The sequence below is a fragment of the Macaca nemestrina genome, chromosome 3 (assembly GCF_043159975.1).
Source record: "Macaca nemestrina isolate mMacNem1 chromosome 3, mMacNem.hap1, whole genome shotgun sequence".
Lineage (NCBI taxonomy): Eukaryota > Metazoa > Chordata > Mammalia > Primates > Cercopithecidae > Macaca > Macaca nemestrina.
The window spans coordinates 134,185,024-134,203,107 of NC_092127.1; the positions used below are offsets into that span (position 1 = coordinate 134,185,024).

At 38.1% G+C, this 18,084-nt stretch overlaps 1 protein-coding gene across 7 annotated transcripts in view; it reads left to right on the top strand.

Moving 5' to 3' along the window:
• The window catches only part of LOC105477324 (solute carrier family 4 member 4), a 504,202-nt gene that overhangs the window by 460,483 nt on the left and 25,635 nt on the right, over positions 1 to 18,084 (top strand). For all 7 annotated transcript variants that reach the window (XM_011733788.3, XM_011733790.3, XM_011733791.3 and 4 more), the window contains 3 exons: positions 2,001 to 2,162; positions 13,816 to 13,994; positions 15,124 to 15,196. In XM_011733788.3, the coding sequence (XP_011732090.1) occupies positions 2,001 to 2,162; positions 13,816 to 13,994; positions 15,124 to 15,196 (414 nt within the window). The remainder of the gene's footprint in view (positions 1 to 2,000; positions 2,163 to 13,815; positions 13,995 to 15,123; positions 15,197 to 18,084) is intronic.

An 18,084-nucleotide genomic window follows, 5' to 3' on the forward strand; every position in this document is an offset into this window, starting at 1 on the left:
TCCTCCTGATTTTTTCTTTTTTGAGACAGGGCCTTGCTGTGTTGCCTAGGCTGGAGTGTGGTGGTGCAATCTCAGCTCACTGCAACCTCTGCCTCCCAGGCTCAAAGAATCCCCCCACATTATCTTCCCAAGTAGCAGGGATTATAGGCACATGCACCACCCCCAGCTAATTTTGTAATGTTTTATAGAGACAAGGTCTCACTGTATTGCCCAGGCTGGTCATCATCCTGATTTTATAACGTTAAGATTGAAGCTCAAAGAATTAAGTAAAATGCCTAAGATTATGGAACTAGTAATGTCAAGGTGTGAAGTTAGAACCCAAGCCTCTAGACGCCTAGTCTAATACTCTTTTCATACTATGAAAGTACCTACCACAGGCATATATATATGAGACATATATATATGGCAAATTGTAATTATTACAAGGTAGATATAACAATTACTTAACTTACGAACCTATTGATATGTGCAGGTAATGGATAAAATTTACATTCCAGTCATTCCTAAATATATTCCTAGCTAATATTTTCATTACATTTTTCATTACAAGCCTTTTATCTGTTTTCTAAAATAATCCTCATTCCCTCCACTACTGAGATCATATATTTGCTAAGAATTATTAAGCCAGTTGCAGTTTTAGATTAATAACTACTTAATGAGGAAGGATATATATGTTATAACACACATTATTTTTTGAATTATCTCTGCTATCACATATTCATTAGTAAAGATAAGTTCTCATCCATTCAATCATTAATTCATTTGAGTTAATATTTATTGAATATTGAGTCAGGCTCTAAACTGGAAATTTGAAATGCATTGATGAATAAGACAAATTTTTTTCCCTAACAAGCTCACATCTGCTAATTGTAGTAAAATGAGGTTAGATTCAGTGACAGAATTATGAGACAGATGATGGGAATATCCTCAGAAGAGAAATGAGACTTTCTTGACGCAAATATGGAGAAAATAATTCACAGCGTTCTATTTTGGCTTTTTTATTTGCATTGTTGAAAGTAAGGAAAAGCATACGAAACACTTTTTTTCTGTAGTTCTGGAGTAGACATACATGATCTATTGATGGAAAACAGTCTAAGAACTGCAAAAATGACAATCTTTTCCAGTTTTTTGGTGACATTTCCTAAAATTTACCCAGTTATTATAGATCATTATTTCATATGTAAAATAAGAGACCAGAATTTTTACATTAGTTCACTTATATAAAAACAGTTATGACTTTTTTTTTTTTTTTTTTTGAGGCGGAGTCTCGCTCTGTCGCCCAGGCTGGAGTGCAGTGGCGCGATCTCGGCTCACTGCAAGCTCCGCCTCCCGGGTTCCCGCCATTCTCCTGCCTCAGCCTCCCGAGTAGCTGGGACTACAGGCGCCGCCACTACGCCCGGCTAATTTTTTTGTATTTTTAGTGGAGACGGGGTTTCATTGTGTTAGACAGGATGGTCTCGATCTCCTGACCTCGTGATCCGCCCGTCTCGGCCTCCCAAAGTGCTGGGATTACAGGCTTGAGCCACCGCGCCCGGCCATGACTTTTTATATATATTATGAAGCTGTTAAAATTTGGCAATAGTATAAACAACTTCATTATAATTGCTAAAACCCATGAACAAAATTCATGGTGGTTTGGTAATTTCTTGCTACCTTTTTACTGAATGTTACATTTGGAGTTTTCTTCTGGCTACTCTTTAAACTTAAATCAGTTTCTTCCATTTTGAGTCCTTATCTTAAATCATCCCAATGCACAAAATGCCATTCACTTCTTTTCCAATGGCTCATATTCTTTCTCTCCTTTCTTTAAAGAATTTCTCAAAAATAACATCCTTTGGGAGGGTTTTGGTGAATAATCTTCATTCTCCAGCTCAAAACTGTTTATATTTCTCAATATGTTGGTTATCCAAATATAATAGCATGTCTTCCCATTGATTTTTCACCAAATAGTATATATTAACTTGATAATTTTCTGAAAAATGTCCTCTGTCTTTTTCAAGCCAACAAGTCCAAACCGAGGTTGGTTTGTTCCACCGTTTGGAGAAAACCCCTGGTGGGTGTGCCTTGCCGCTGCTATCCCAGCTTTGTTGGTCACTATACTGATTTTCATGGACCAACAAATTACAGCTGTGATTGTAAACAGAAAAGAACATAAACTCAAGGTAAGTGTCTGTTATATGTCTATCATTGCCTTCTACTTTTTTTTTTTTTTTTTTTTTTAGTACTTGAAAACACTAATTGATTAAAAACCAAGGAAGCTTTGTTGGGAGTTACTATAGCTAATGTTCCTTACAAGTCCGCAGAACCAGAGATCACTTTGTATTGGCACATGTCTTCAATGTAGCACTTTAGGGAGAGCTCATTTAAATCTGAAAAAAAAGGTTTCAAATCATATTTCTTTCACCAGCACAGAAAGAATATAAACATAATTTACTACTTAGCCACAGTCATCCTATATCTGATTTTAGTGGAGTAAATATCCTCAATAAAGAGAATGACAATCAAAGATTTAATTAATTTATACTGAGCATCTGCCTTCTCTTAAATCAACTCAGGTTTATTCTTAAAGATTATTCAGATAGTTCGTGGTTGTAAGCTGCTGGTATGCATTCTTGCTTTTTGTCTTCACTTACTTGTGTCAGTATGTTATTAACCATAAAGTATGGAGAAAAATACTTTATTTTGTACATTTAAAAAATCAGTTATTAACTTTGTTATGACTCTAAAGAAAATGCCTCAGTGGTCTGGGATATCTTTCAAGAGAGCTGCCTAAAATGCTCTTACTTTATATAATGTTTTTCCAGCTCTAGTGACTTTTTTAGTTGCAATGAATTTTCACAATACCATTTGAAGAAGTGAGATATGAATGGTAACAATGATAAGGGCTGTTATTTAGTGGATGGCTACTATAAGCCAGGCCATCTTCTAAGCACTTTGTATTATATGTTAACTCATTAACTTTTCATAACCACCATATGAGGGAAGCATGTTAATGCATTAGAGTCTGTTACCCAGAAGGAGAGGATATTACTAAGAATAGAGTCCAGCACAGTAGGTATAGCAGGAAAAATATTCAGGATATATAGAGAATTGGCTGACTATAGAAACCCATTGAGTAGAGGAATGAGAGAGATGAGGAGGATTCTGATAAACTATCCAAGTAGGGAGAACTTAAAAAGCTGTGGATCATGGTAAGAAAGGAGTAAATCCCAAAATAATAAGACCAGGAGAAGAAAATTAAAAGCTTTGGTCAAAGAAGAGATGTTTAGATTTTGAGAGTTTGGAAGGAGAGAAAGCTGAGATTGATGAACTGGTCCAAAGCATGTGGCTAGCTCCTGAAGCAAGTTGACGATGACGTCCGTCAACACTTGTAAGTTAGAGTAACGTGAGTCTGGTGTACTGAAAGTATCACCTGCCTCAATATTGACATGATTGGAAAGTAGCAGAGTATGGTAGAGAAGAACATCATGGGAAAGTTACTAAAACCATAAGTGAAAGTATGTAACTGTCCTGGAGGTCAGCATATTTAGTGATGTGGAAGGGCAGAATGAAGAGTAACTGGGCTTCAGTACAAGGCAGTTCACAGAAGCATGAAAACAAGTGAGGTATGCTCCCCTCTAATATGGGGAGTAAAAAAAAAAAAAAAAAAAAAAGAGCAAAAACAAAAACATAAAACCAAAAAAACAAACAAAAAACTCGACTGTCACTAAAGAACAGATCTCTCCAGGAAATCAGTGCTCCCAAAGGAAACCAAGTGGTTTTCACTTATGATGAAAGAAAAAGTTGTGAATTCAATTGCAAAATTACATTAAAGTGACTTTCCCCCATGCCCACTCCTGCCATGAGTAGATATTGTACTGCTCTGAGATACTTTTCTTAATTCTAAGATCATTGAGCTTCTCACATTCTGGTGATGTTGGGTTATTTGCACTTGTTACATGGCAGCTGACTTAATTAAGAAGTGAAAGATGCTAGGCCATTAAATGGTTATATCTGCAACTGGCACAGCTTTACTTCTTTACTTTGCCATAGTCAATGGGTCAAAATAGTCACAGGGGCAGCCTCCATTCAAGGAGATGAGGGGGGAATCTTCTTTTTAATGGGGGAATGGCAAGGTCGTATTGTAGAAAATCATATAAGATAGGAGATATTTTCCAGCCATTTTTGGAAAATAAAATCTGCTACATTTGTACTAAAAAATTTGCCATAGTCTAGATCTTCGTGATTGCTTCCCCGTGGTATCATTTAAGCATATTCTTTTTTTTTTTTTTTTTTTTTTTGAGATGGAGTCTCGCTCTGTCGCCCAGGCTAGAGTGCAGTGGTGTGATCTCGGCTTACTCCAACTTCTGCCTCCCGGGTTCAAGTGATTCTCCTGCCTCAGCCTCCCGAGTAGCTGGGATTACAGGGGCATGCTACCATGCTAGCTAATTTTTGTATTTTTGGTAGAGACAGGGTTTCACCATGTTGGTCAGGCTGGTCTTGTACTCCCGACCTCGTGATCTGCCCTCCTTGACCTTCCAAAGTGCTGGAATTACAGGCATGAGCCACCACGCCTGGCCCATTTAAACATATTCTTTTGTCCTCTGTGCTTCCTTTAAATTGGCCATTGGATCTAGAAGCTTGAGGAGATATAATTTTGATATTGTATATATATAGAGAGAGAGAGAGAGGGAGAGGAGAGAGACAGACAGAGAGACAGAGAGACAGAGAGAGAGAGAGAAGCCCAAGACTAATTTATAAAAGGCCAGATAACTTTAAGCTACAAGAAGTTTGGCTTAGGAATTTCGAGGTCACGGAGATAATGTGAATTCCAGCTCTAAACCCAATTGTAGATTTGTGGTTAGGAATATCCCTCTCCTGGGAGATTCTTTCTTTCTTTTCCCTTCTTCTGGCATTATACCCAATGGCAAGGCTGAGAGAGGCATGTGTTCTCACTATCTTTCTCTGTGGGGTTTTTTTTTTTTTTTGATTGGCCAACTGAGTATGCCATGTTTAGAGTGTACTAGTTTTATTTTGGGTGGTATCTCCCATCTTTGCCCTCTCCCACAGAGCCCGAGAATTGGTCTCTGTCCCAAGAGTTCAGATGGTCATTCTAATTCAGGCCCTAAGCCTCCAAGGATTGGCACGGTGTCTCTCAGGGCAGTTCCAGGCTCCAGGGCTTGCTGACTCCAAGGATTTGCTTCTTCACGTGGCTATTGTTTTTTGTATCCAATTGTTCCTCTTTCTAGTGGATAAGCCATAGTTTCTAAAATATATTTTCTGTGTCTTTTTGAGCATTTTCAGATGTTCTGTATTGAGAGGGTTTTTGATGTTGGTTTAGTTTACCAAAGCCTTGAAATGGATGTTGACTAATACATTTTTATTCTGAAAAAATTTGCAAACAAATTCTTAATTACGATCTACAGTTGGCTAGATTTACTCTGTGTCTTTGGAGGTAAATAAATGCCTACAAATTTGTACTCACTGAATTTTCTTATTGATAAAATTCAGAATTTAGAATTTCAGAAGTTTAGGAATGATAAAATACAGAACTTTTTTCCCTTATTCTCAGTAGAAAACATTAGAAAATCAAGCTTTATTAGGGTTTGCCTCTTAAAATAAGAGTTGAATATATAAAAAATAAGTTTTCATCACCTTCAGAATTGCCACTTGAAATCATTCTTTTGAATAATGAGAGTTATGGAATAGGTGTGTCAGTCTTTTGTCACAAATCTAATGATACCAGTGACCATTTCATCATGAATCAAAGGCTTCTCACTCTGAAAACTGTTTTGCTCATATTTTGTTAGGAAAGGAGAGCTGTGGAATGTGAACACTGGAGATTCTGTCTAAAATTGTAAAGGGCCTTAACTGCTATGAAATTGATTCAAAAGAGAAAGCTGAAACTGAGAGAGATGGAAGCATTGTGATATTAAAAACAGCATGTTTTTGGGTGGCATTTGCTTTGGCTTCCGGTCAAGTAGCTCTGGCTGTCTGTTCTGCTTGGGATGGGATCCACCTTTCCACTCTGCTGAACAGCTCAGTATTGATGTAGGAACGCCAAGGCACTTGGCTTTCTTTGGCCATTATTTTGGTTGGTTATGCTCTGCAGAGTGCTGAAAAGCAAGCCAGGGTCAGCAAGGTCACGACTTCTTTAAGGTCATTCCCTGAGTCATTGGCAGAAGCAGGAATAGATTCTGAGCTTCATACTGCAAAGCCAGGGATACTTCTCACAAGGAAAGTGATTTCAAGAGTGTTATAGATTGGGTGTAGGAGGGAGAAATAATTTAGGATAGCTATCTAGAAATAGATATGAGGTGGTTGTGACAACAAATTTGCTCTGATATCTTTTATGGTAAAACCCTTAATTTGAGGGTGTTCTTTTTTGATAACTCCCAAATTCCTATTTTTGCCCCTATTTTCATTTTTCCTTTCTGTTTCTACTCTTATAACCCTATAGACTTAGTCCATTTGTTTTGTACCTACACTCTTCTAAAGGGTTAGCCATGGGTTAATAACCAATCTTCCTTGCTTCATTCCAAAAGCATTCATTTTTTAAAAAGTGCTGTTCTTGTATGTCAGTCCTGTGTTTTTAAACTTTCCCACTTTGGCCCCTTTAAATCTTTACCTCTCAAAGAATTTCCATTTGCCCTAGCCTGGGTTTTAAGACTCTTTTTGCCAGAGGACCACAAGCTAAATTTAAAATGGCTTTCTTCAAATGCTAGCCAGTGCTCTAGTCAAATGAACAGTGGAGGTTTCCTTAAGCCTGACGGTTTCTTCTGCTAGGTACTCCAGCCAGAAAGCTCTTCTCCCTACTTCCTAATGATTGCTGTTTTTCAAAATCCTCTCCATCCTTTAAGATAATTCAAATACAAAAACTTCTCAGTGTAGCGTTCACCTTTAATGTAATTTATATTTCTCTTGTTTTTGCTCTTAGTATATTTGTATTACTCTGTGGCACAAGTCACATATGTCTTTTACAGTATCTATTTTGTATAATTACCTTATCCCTTTTTGTTTTCAAGGTCAGGACCAGTTTTATTCCTCTTTTCAGCTCTCATGTGGCCCACCTGTTTCATATGGTAGACTCAATAAATACATGTTGGAGAATTGTATTCTCTTTGGCCGACATGGCTCTCAGTTGTTACTCTGTGTGCGAGAGATGATAACTGCAAAACATGTAAACTCTCCACTTCTCAAAGTGTGTGCTTATGTTGGTCAAAGCCCTGTTTAGATGTCATCACTGCAGGGAGTTTTTGTGAATTTACTCTAGACATAGTTAAACACTTCATTATCTGTACTTTTTATTATCGTTTCCAAACCTCTTTGAATCTCTATTCAGAGTGCGTTATAATTTGTGTACAAGTCTGTGTCCCCTTCTTCAATTCTGAGCTCCTTGGTGGGAGGTACCATGTCATGGCTCTTAATGTCCCCATAAATGAGCATATTGTCTGGATCTTTGTGGGCCCCTAGCATGAATGTCTATTCTGTGTCCCTGCATGTCCTAGTGTGTACTGCTCCTCACCTCTCCTTTGTTATCAACTATGTACCACACGTAAACTGTAGGCTGCTAGGCTAGTCTTTTTCTTTCATAGATTTTGATTTCTGTGGATTTATTCCTAAACGATTTCTACTCTGTATTAGTAAAGCATATACAATTTCAAAAGGAAATAAAGTTTCACTTTCTCTCCTTGTACTTAAAATAATCTCCAGTTTCAGAAAATAGAACAACCGTTTGGTTTGTATTCATGGAAACAAGAAGTCTTTTAAACTTTAAAGGGCATATTTAACCTTTTGAGCATTTATTGAGTGCTTGCTAGGTATGGAACACTTGTGTTAGATGTTGAAGATAAAAATGGTTCTACATTGCAGTCTGTGCCCTGAAGGAGTTTAATGGATTTTCCCTATTCACCACCTGTCTATTACAACACCAAGGTTGGAATTGACCATGCCTTTATTTGTGCCTTGTACCTTGCATGTACATTAAATTATTTGTTTTCATGTCTGCCCTCAATTAATGATCTGTAAACTCTAAGAGGGCAAGTTTCTGTCTTATTTGTTGTTTTATCTAACACAGAGCCTACTAGCACAGGATAGGTGTTCAATGAATATTTATTAAAGAATCATTTCTCATCCAAAGATACGAGCAAATGCAAAAGGCCCAGGGTGGGAAGGAGCTTGGCGTATTGAGAAACATATAATAGGCCATTGTGACTGAAACTTGGGGAATTAATTCATTTAGATGAGGTCAAAGTTAATGGGGCCAGGTCACATGGAACGAAGTTTCTGAACTTCAGCATTATTGACAGTTGGACATTATTTTTTGTTGGTGGTAGCTTTCCTGTGCATTGTAGGCTGTTTATCAGCATCTCTAGTCTCTCACCAGTAGAGGCGTTTACACCCTCCAGCTGTGACAACCAAAAATGTCTTCAGGCATTGCCAAATGTCCCTTGGGAGTGGAGACGGGCGCAAAATAGTTCTGGGAGGAGGCTCTGATATAGAAACTTAAAGATAATTTTACAGCATTTAGTTTTTCATTCTAAGTGAAACAGGAATCACTTTAAACAGGGAAGTGGCATATAATGATTTTGATTTTTAAAAAAGATTCGTTCGTGAGGAGAGTGGGTTGTCAGGGACAAGAGAAAAACAGGAACGTTTGTGGTGAGAGCAGCATTGAGGGCTGAGGGTTGGTTGCTGGATGGTGTGAAGGAAGAAGGGGAATTTGCATGGAGCACTGAAAGGAGAGAATGACTTTAAACAAATGTCAAGGAGTAGAAGCAGAATCCCAATTCAAAGAGTGACACATAGGAAAGTGCAGGAGCACAGAATGTGCAAGGCACATTTAGGGATTGGTAGAGATTCTGGAATCCTTGAGGGCCTCCTCAGAGTTTTAGATGTAGGAGCATGGAAAGGGAGTCTTTGTATTCTTCGGCCTTCTCATCTGCCTGTGGCCTCCCCTATTCAGCAACATCCAGCTTGGGCTTGATGGGTCAGAATTGCATTTGAAACACTCAGTCTGGCAGCAGTGAGGATGGATGGGGGAGGAGCAAGAGTGGAGGTGGGTGGGGGGAGCTGAGTGGAAGGGGAAGGTGGGTGGGAAGAGGCTGCTGCATAATCCAGGAGAGAAAGGATGAGAATCTGAAAAAGGTAATGGCAATGGGGAGGAGGAGTACAGAACAGATAAAAAGTTTCATATGTTATTTTTGAAAAATACTGTTTTCCATATTTCTTGCAGTATTCTTTATATAAAAAGGACCAGTATTTGAATATTATTTTTATTCCATTCAAATCTAGTCATTCAGATACTTTTAACTCAAAGGGACGTCTTAGAAGTGGCTTGTTTTTATACATATATAGGTGGTTTTGCAGAAACAACTTCTCTGACATAACCGTTTGCTTCTTGGGTCTCATGGCAATAGTTTGGGGCAACATGAATTTGAAGCATAGCTTTTACCATTCTGTTCAACAAATGTGTCTCCAGAGTTTAGTGTGTGTCGGACACTCTACTAGACATGGTAAGCCTTGCATGTTGAAATTTGACAAAATAAATTTATCACTTTTTTCTCTTTGACCTCGTTGTCCATAAACTCTCCTCAATGTTGTTCCTTTGGTTTAAACTGCATCTTCTCAAGACTGGATTATGACAGTGTTGTCGTGTCTGTCCTCTGCCTCTAATCTTGACCACTATCAATATACCATTTATAGTCCCAACAGAGCCATCCTTCTAAATAGAAATCTGATTATATCACTTGCCTGCCTAAAACCCTTCAGTGACTTTCCATTGCTCTTGGGATAAAAAATTCCAAAGCCTTTAGCAAAACATAAAAGTTCTTAACTTCTCTAGCCATCTTCTTATGTGCAGCAAATTTATTTCATTTTCTTAGAATGGCAACTTGCTTTGCATAGTTTTTCACCTACTTCTTATCTCTGAGCTGGTTATGGCTCATATTTTAGAACTCAACCTAAATACTACCCCCCATGCAAACCATCCCTGACTTTGTACTGAGTTGGGTACCCCTCCTGGATGCTTTCTCAGTACCCTGAATTCAGTCGTACTTTAATACTGGTTTTATAAACACGTGTTGTTTTGACCAGCTCTACCATTAAAGTAAACCACTGGAGGGAAGGACTGTGTATTATTTATAATTTTACCTCTAGGGTCTAGCAGAGTGCCATTGAATGAGTGAATTAGCATTTATTCATTTATCCATCAAACATTTATCTAGAGTATCCACTCTGTGGTACACGCTGTGCCAAGTGCTAGTTTGATGGTGAACAAAAATATACATGGTTCCTGTCCTCATGGAACTATGAGAGAGAGAGGCACAATTCACATAATTATGCAGAATGTGGCATGCAAATGTGGCTGATGTCATGAAGGAGAAGGAGATGGTGTGTTGAGAGGGTGCAGGGAGTTCCCTAATGTGATGGCACTTATATTGAGACCTAAAATGTTAGCAAGAATTAGCTAAATGAGGCTGGGTGGGAAGACTATTTCGGACACCCAAAGAAATCACTGTGTATGCATAGGCCTTACAAAAGGAGGTACCTGGTGAGAACAGGTGATTGAAATAATCCTGTGTGGCTGCAATGAGAGAGTTGAGGCTGGAGGGGAGGTAGAGGTAGACCAGGTAGGGCCTTCAGGTCACATTGGTCATTTTCCCTTCCCCTTAAGAACATAAAGAAGTCCACTGTGGTTGAGGAGAAGGAAGACCTTTTTTTTTTTTTTGAGACGGAGTCTTGCTCTGTCACCCAGGCTGGAGTGCAGTGGCTGGATCTTGGCTCACTGCAAGTTCCGCCTCCCGGGTTCACGCCATTCTCCTGTCTCAGCCTCCTGAGTAGCTGGGACTACAGGTGCCAGCCACCTCGCCCGGCTAGTTTTTTTTGTATTTCTTTAGTAGAGATGGGGTTTCACCGTGTTAGCCAGGATGTTCTCGATCTCAAAGCAGTGGTGTCAAGGGGAGCAGAGTACTTGTCTCTCTGTAATTATTTTATCTCAAACCTTTGTTTATTCTGATGGTTATATAGTTACCTTTATAGTCCATCATCTAAAATCTTCATTTCACCCTCTTTCATATGGGCCCTTTTTGCTAGTCTTCAACATATATAACTCAAACTTGTTTTAGTGAAAATAGATCCAGAAAGCATCGAGATGACTCAGGGTAACATGGGTGACTTTTTTTTACATAAGCTATTCTTTTGACCCATTCATTTGGCTAGTGTGCATATCCTTAGGTTACTACAGGTTTTTTGGTAACAAGATTTGTGGATTCTGCTCATTATTACCCTGCTGGTACTTCTAATATGGACTTCAGTGATTTAGTCTAAAGAGGGCTTAAAAATTCTGTGATGTCTCTACTGTTTTTCTCCTTTTTCCCTCCCCACAAATGTTTCTCATATCTGCGAATTAACAATAAAGTTTTATATTTTTTTCATGGCTAAATAAGAGTTTACAGTTGCCAATAAGGGGAGTATATGCATGCTATTTGTCCAAAATAAACATTTATTGAGAATCAGCTGTGCATCATGTACTCTGCTAAGGTATTCACAATACAGAGAAAAAAAGATACAGTCCAGGTCCTCATGTTACTTACATTCTAATGTCAAAGACAGATGAATACATATATAATTTCAGAATTGGTGTGATGAGGGCTGTGATAGAGGAAGGCGTAAAATGAAAAACAGGGAAACATAAAGGAGGAGAACTAACCCAACTTGACTTACTTATCTCACCTAGGTTGAGGCAGGAAAACCTACCAGAAAAGGTGAGGGTTAATTTAAGTCTTAAGGATAAACAGGACTGAGTGAGAGAAAGAACAAAGAAAGAGTAGAGGTTATTCTGGGTAGAGGAGGCTATGTGGGCAAGCACACAAAAGGTATCAGTGAAAGAAACACATATGAGGCATTGCAGGTGGTTGAAAGTGGTGGTAGCACAGGATCCAATCTGGAGAGAGATGAAAGATGAGGCTGCAGATGTGAACAGAGGCCAGATCATGAATGCTCCATAGTGAGGTTCCAGACACACAAACAGACAGGAGGGAGAAAATGCTGTAGGCTCCACCTTAAGGTATAGCCAGAACCCAACCACTTCTTACCGTCTTCACTGCCACCACTCTGGTTCTAATCATCACAATTTCTTCCAATGGTTATGTAGTCGTACTATCCTTTCCCTATTTACCTAACACAGCAGCCAGTGTGTTTAGAACATAAGCAAACCGTGACCCTCCTCCATTTCAAACCCTCCAGTGGTTTCCCATTACACTCATCCTACAAGCCTAGGTTCTGATAGTTCTCCATAGTACTTATTACTATGTGAGATGCTGCATATTTTACTTTTTTATGGTATTCATTGTTGTCTCCCTCAGTGGAATGGAAACTCCATGAGGGCAAGATTTTTTGTCTGTTTTATTCACAGATGTGTCACCAGCATGGTACTAAGTTGTCAGTCAATATTCATTGAAAGAATGAATGACTGAAATCTCAGATATATCATGGTATTCACTGCATTAGTCATTATTGAACAAATTTATTTCAGCTCATCCCACCTCTGCCCTCCTTCCCTCTGCCTTACACCACTCTCAATTCAAGCTATTATACCTTCCTGAAAATAACTGATTTTATGAATATATATTAACCTATATTCATAATCCCAAGTAGATTTTTGTATTTAGCCAAGCCTGGGCTAGGTGAATATATGCTTTTCTTTCTTGTACCAGCTCTGCTTGCCTGTGATGAGTTCTCAGAACATGATTAGATCCATGTGTGCGAGCCAGGGGTGAAATCTTGGCATTTCAGTGAGAGGAGAGCAGTGTTGTGACGAACTGTAACAAGATCTGAATGATAACAGTCACCAGGTTCCTAGTGTAAATCACATCCTCATTTTTTAAAACCAGCCTCTTTATTCCTTGGATTGGTCATGTTCTGGCTCTTGGCACTGCTGCTTCCATGCTGTGACAATGAACTGCTCTATTTTCTCAGGCTCCGTAGGGGTATCAAGTATTTGATTTCTTCATAAATAGAGCAAAGAAATAGAACCATAGAATAACATTGCGGACACATTTAACAATATTTATTTCATGAGTAAAAAAGCTAGACCTTTTGTTACATTGTCTGCTCTTCCAGTCAGTGAATGTTATTGTGACCATTGGGCAATGTTTGAAATCGGCCTATTCTGATTAGGGGAGTGTTTATTACCTTAATGATGACATATAATAGATTGTTAAACATTTACTTTCATATATTATGAAAGCTGAGAAATGGCCTACATACCTTCTCAATCTTGCTTTCGGATACTTACGTAAGTTGATGAACAGCATACTACTCAGTGCTGTCCAGCAGAGAAGGCAGGGTGCCTGCTTTCAAGGTGCTTATTATGTTTATCTTAACAACAACAGCCAGTACCACTACTGCCGCTGTCACCGTTTATCAAGCACCTATGACATTAACAACTGCGGTTTAAATTGCTACAAGATGCTTTGCCTCTGTTACTTCAGTGAATGGTCTTAATTCCTCTGTGGAGTGGGCATATATATCTCCATTGTTCTGATTAGAAAATTGTATACAGAGAGGTTAGGAATAAACAAATAATAAGTGTATCTTTGACTTAAGTCTTAGACAATTATTCAACGCTATAGTAGAGAAGGTCTCTAACACAGCAGCTGTAAGAGGCAGCTGTATGTTTAATTGCTAGAAGATAAAGTCCCTTGCTTCAAGGAGTTTGACTTACCAAGCAAAGTAAGTCGGTTTCCTTTGGTCATCTTAATTCCCCTCTGGAAATATGACTAGATAGCGAATATGAGTCTTGTCTTCACATGGTTTTGTTATCTCTTTCTACAGAAAGGAGCAGGGTATCACTTGGATCTCTTTTGGGTGGCCATCCTCATGGTGATATGCTCCCTCATGGCTCTTCCGTGGTACGTAGCTGCTACAGTCATCTCCATTGCTCACATCGACAGTTTGAAGATGGAGACAGAGACTTCTGCGCCTGGAGAACAACCAAAGTTTCTAGGAGTGAGGTGTGTTAACTCAGAGGAAAATGACTCCCCAGAACACGCTGTGCACACATCCATGTGGCAATCTTAAGGAAATGGGCAGATTTGGAGGAGACAGGGCTTGTGATGATTAATTTATTCCTATATTTTTTTGTTCCAGAAAGGACTAAATTTTCATCAGAGGTTTCAGTGATTTTTTTTTAGTTTACTCCTCATGATATATCATTTTCATGGATTTCCAAAAGGCTAAATGTTGCAACATAAAAACACAACCAGAGTACTTTTTTTCCTCAACATGCAGGTGATTTTGGTGCTGCAGTGTTTACTGTATCACAGTCATGTGTGAAGGCCCTAAAACTCTTGAGTCTGCTTATGACTTTTAAGATTCTGTAAAGGGAAAGGTATTGTTATTTTCCAATTCATTTTCTGTCCCCATAAACACTGAACAACTTTAACCTCCAACTGGTCAATTTGGGTAGCTGTGAAGGGCAGGAGTAGAAGGTTTGTATACTCTGCTGAGCACTTTTTACTGCAAACTCTGCTCATAAGTGCTTGGGTAGCTCACATGACAGAGCCATCGTTTCCCACGCCAAAACAGTGGGTGATTCTTTTTTGGGGGGTGGGAGAGGGGGTGTAGGATGGGAATTATATTTGTTGAAAAGTACTTTTGTTGTTGTAGATTTGGAAATTAGACTGATGTGATTTATTGTGCTAATGAAATTTCCTTGAGCTGTTTGTTAATTAGAATATGGGACAATGTAATATCTGTCTCCTATGAAAGAAGGTGTAAGGGTAATTACACAAGAGGATAAATTGCTTTAAAAAATAAGGTCTTCAAAGAGGCCAGTAACTGATGGACCAAGAGCAAGTGATTTTTCTTTCTTGATTCTAAAAGGAGCAAAAGATTTAACAGGATTACTTCTTTCTTCATGAATTCAAATCACATATTGCAATCACTTTAAGATTTTTTTTAATAGTTATGTTGAGTTTATACACCATCCTTGAGATACTAATTACATGATACCAACACCTTTGTTGCTTTAGCCAAACACTGATTTTGTCAATGTGTAGTTGTTTTTTTTTGAAGGTGAAAAGACAAGCGCATGTTTATGAAGACAAGAGGTAGATTGGTAATCTTTTGATTTGGTTTCAGGGAACAAAGAGTCACTGGAACCCTTGTGTTTATTCTGACTGGTCTGTCAGTCTTTATGGCTCCCATCTTGAAGGTAAATATGTGAAACATTCATCTCTTCCTTCTTCTCAGAACACTGACATATAATTGGACATGTGAAGAGTGAAATTCCTTATGAGATACTTGCAAGATTCTCATCAGTTCTGTAACACACTGAAGCAGGGGTCAAGTAGAAAGAGGGCTTTAAATAGCTTTTGTCTTGATTTCCTTCTCAGTCTTTCATCCCCTCCCTTATCCTTAGTTTTGCAGTTACTTGATTGAACTGTATTAAATTAACAATATCCAAACTTTCTGATCTGTGAAAACAGTTTCATGCAATTGAATTAGACTGATCTTCTCCCCCTCCTCCACACAGATATTTTTTATTCTCCTTATCTTTTATACATTCTTTCTTCTATCACCTTCCATTTGCTTGTATCCAAATCTTGTCCCTCTTCCCTCATTAGACTCCTAAATAACATGAGTGATGCAGGATGACCATTTTGAAATTTTTCGACTATTGTTAATTATTACTTTGTTTCTATTTTATTTGAATCAGATGACCTCATAATTCACAAAGGTGAATCAGAGTAAAATTACTGACTCATAATTAGAAAGCTTTAGAAATGAACTTTTGAAGAAGAAAAATTCTATGATATAGCTTGTTTAGAAAATTAGGAGTCAATATATAGGTTTATTAATGGGTTGGATATCTGCCTAGATAGATAAATGGAAACTGTATGTGAAAACCTATTAAGAAGTAGGAAAAAAAACTAATGAAAGTTAGTGTATACCTCTTCATGAAGCTTCCAGTTTTCTTCTGTGATGCAAACATTTTATTTTTTTCAATCATATAAACATGCTTGTGAATTATTGATAATTTGTATCTTATGCTTTGTACCACAGTACAAAGCATGAAAGTCACCCGTGGACCTAACAGCTATAAACAACCACTGCTAATGATATCCTAACAAATTTTCTCTTAAAATGTTTATTTTTAAACAATTTTAATTTTAAAGACTTTTAAAATGTTCATTTAATTACATAAGTAGTGGAGCAGCACAATCTTCTGAAGAATTCAAACAATATAGAAGTACAAAAAGTGAAAAGCAAAAGCCCTCTGTTTCTCTAAAATTAGCAAATTTTACGTCCGTTGCCAATCAGATGAAGTTGAGGGAAGTGGAACTGTAATATCTTTGACCTATAAATAAGACTAAGATGGCCTTCAGGGGGTTTAGACTGTGTGCACAAAATACTTGTTAAACAGTTAAAATATGTAATTATTCATCTTTTTTCCTTGGTTTCCACAATGTCAATTAACTGGTTGAATTAATTTCTGACTGGATTCATGAGGAATATGTATCTCATCTTACACAAGACGTTAAGATTAAAAATAACCTCAGAAAGGTTGTTTCTGACTAGGTACAGAGGGCCTTAAAAGAGTACAGAGCTTATGTTCTGCAGGGACAGAGGGAAACCTTTTGTCACCTTTGCCAGTGCAAAGCAAGTTATGGGATAGGTGTGAAGGTGTGGTGACTTTCACAGCATCGAATCTGCTGCCAAATGCTTTATGTTCCTCCGTTATCCTATAGGCACCAGCACATCAGCTGGTGGAAAGCCTAATGACAGCGTGACCTTTTAAGCAATGGAACCTCATCTAGTGAGATCATTTTTAGAGAGTTCATTGCAGACAATTATGAACCCATGTTGTGAGAGGCTCTCCTAAAAATGAATTTTCCCTGTGGGTTCCTTGAAGGTGGGCTCACTTCGAGCAGCTGCAGAGTTTCTTTTATGAGCTCTCTTTGTGCTCAGTCACTGGTGAGGGAGAAATGGGCAGAAATCTTTTCATCAGTTCTAATTTACTCATCACGTCCACCATTTTTCTTTTATTTTTATAGTATTTCTTTTCATTAATACAGTATAAAATCGTAATTCAAAAAAGTCAGATGTGTTTAAAAGTTCCTTTTGTGTGTATACGTTATAGCAGATTGGCTTTATTCCTAGAGAATCTGACAGTTGAGTAATCATGGATGATTCCAAGAGGACACAGAGAACAGATACTGTAAAATTACTATTTTTAGGAGAGATGCAAGACTTACATTTTCAACAACGCCTCTTCCTGACCATTTTCTCACCCTGCACCCAAATATGGCTGCAGAGGAGTTAAAGCTGAAAGTTCTTTTGTTCTTTACAATGATTCTTTTCACCCCTGATAGGCAAAGTGCCTTAGTATTTACAGAAACAGATTAGAATGCAGAGAAAGAAGGCAAGGCAGAGAGCTGTAAAAGATCAGTGAGCAGGAGCTTTCTTTTCCTTTGACCTTCCTTAATTAACCCATACCTGGGCTCACCCTCATTCAGCTGCTAGTGTCCATGATTGTGACTATTTCCACCTGGCAATTTTGCGTTAACCCAAAGAGACATTGTAAGAATAAATGAAAAATGCAGTCCAGCAAACGTTTTTGTTAAGCAAGGTTTTCCCCAAAAGGTGGGAAATGAAATTGTTTTGGCAACATAGTTTATAGCATACTGTACAAAACCTATACTTAAAAACAACAAGAATAAAATAAGGATTCCCAGTTGTGATTCCTTCAGTAAGTTAGGCTATTCCTTCTGGAATCACAACTCCTGATAAAGTCAGCTACTTTCAGATCATGTACCATTGAGGGTTTGGTAAGTTATGTGCGTTTATCACAAATCCCTTGTTAGCTCATTTGAAAAGTCAATACAGGAAGAAGCAGATATTGAGGGTACAGTTTAACTAAAACCTAAGTTATGACTAAGTAAGAGTCAAGATTAACAATTAACCGTAGAATTCACACAGAAAGTGGTGTCAGGGGTTATGCTGGAGTAGGGAACCTTTCTTCCTCCCCTTTGTGACTATGTGTTTTTTAAGAGAACTAGAGGACAACTTAAGAGAATAATTTTACTTAAGAGTCTGTCT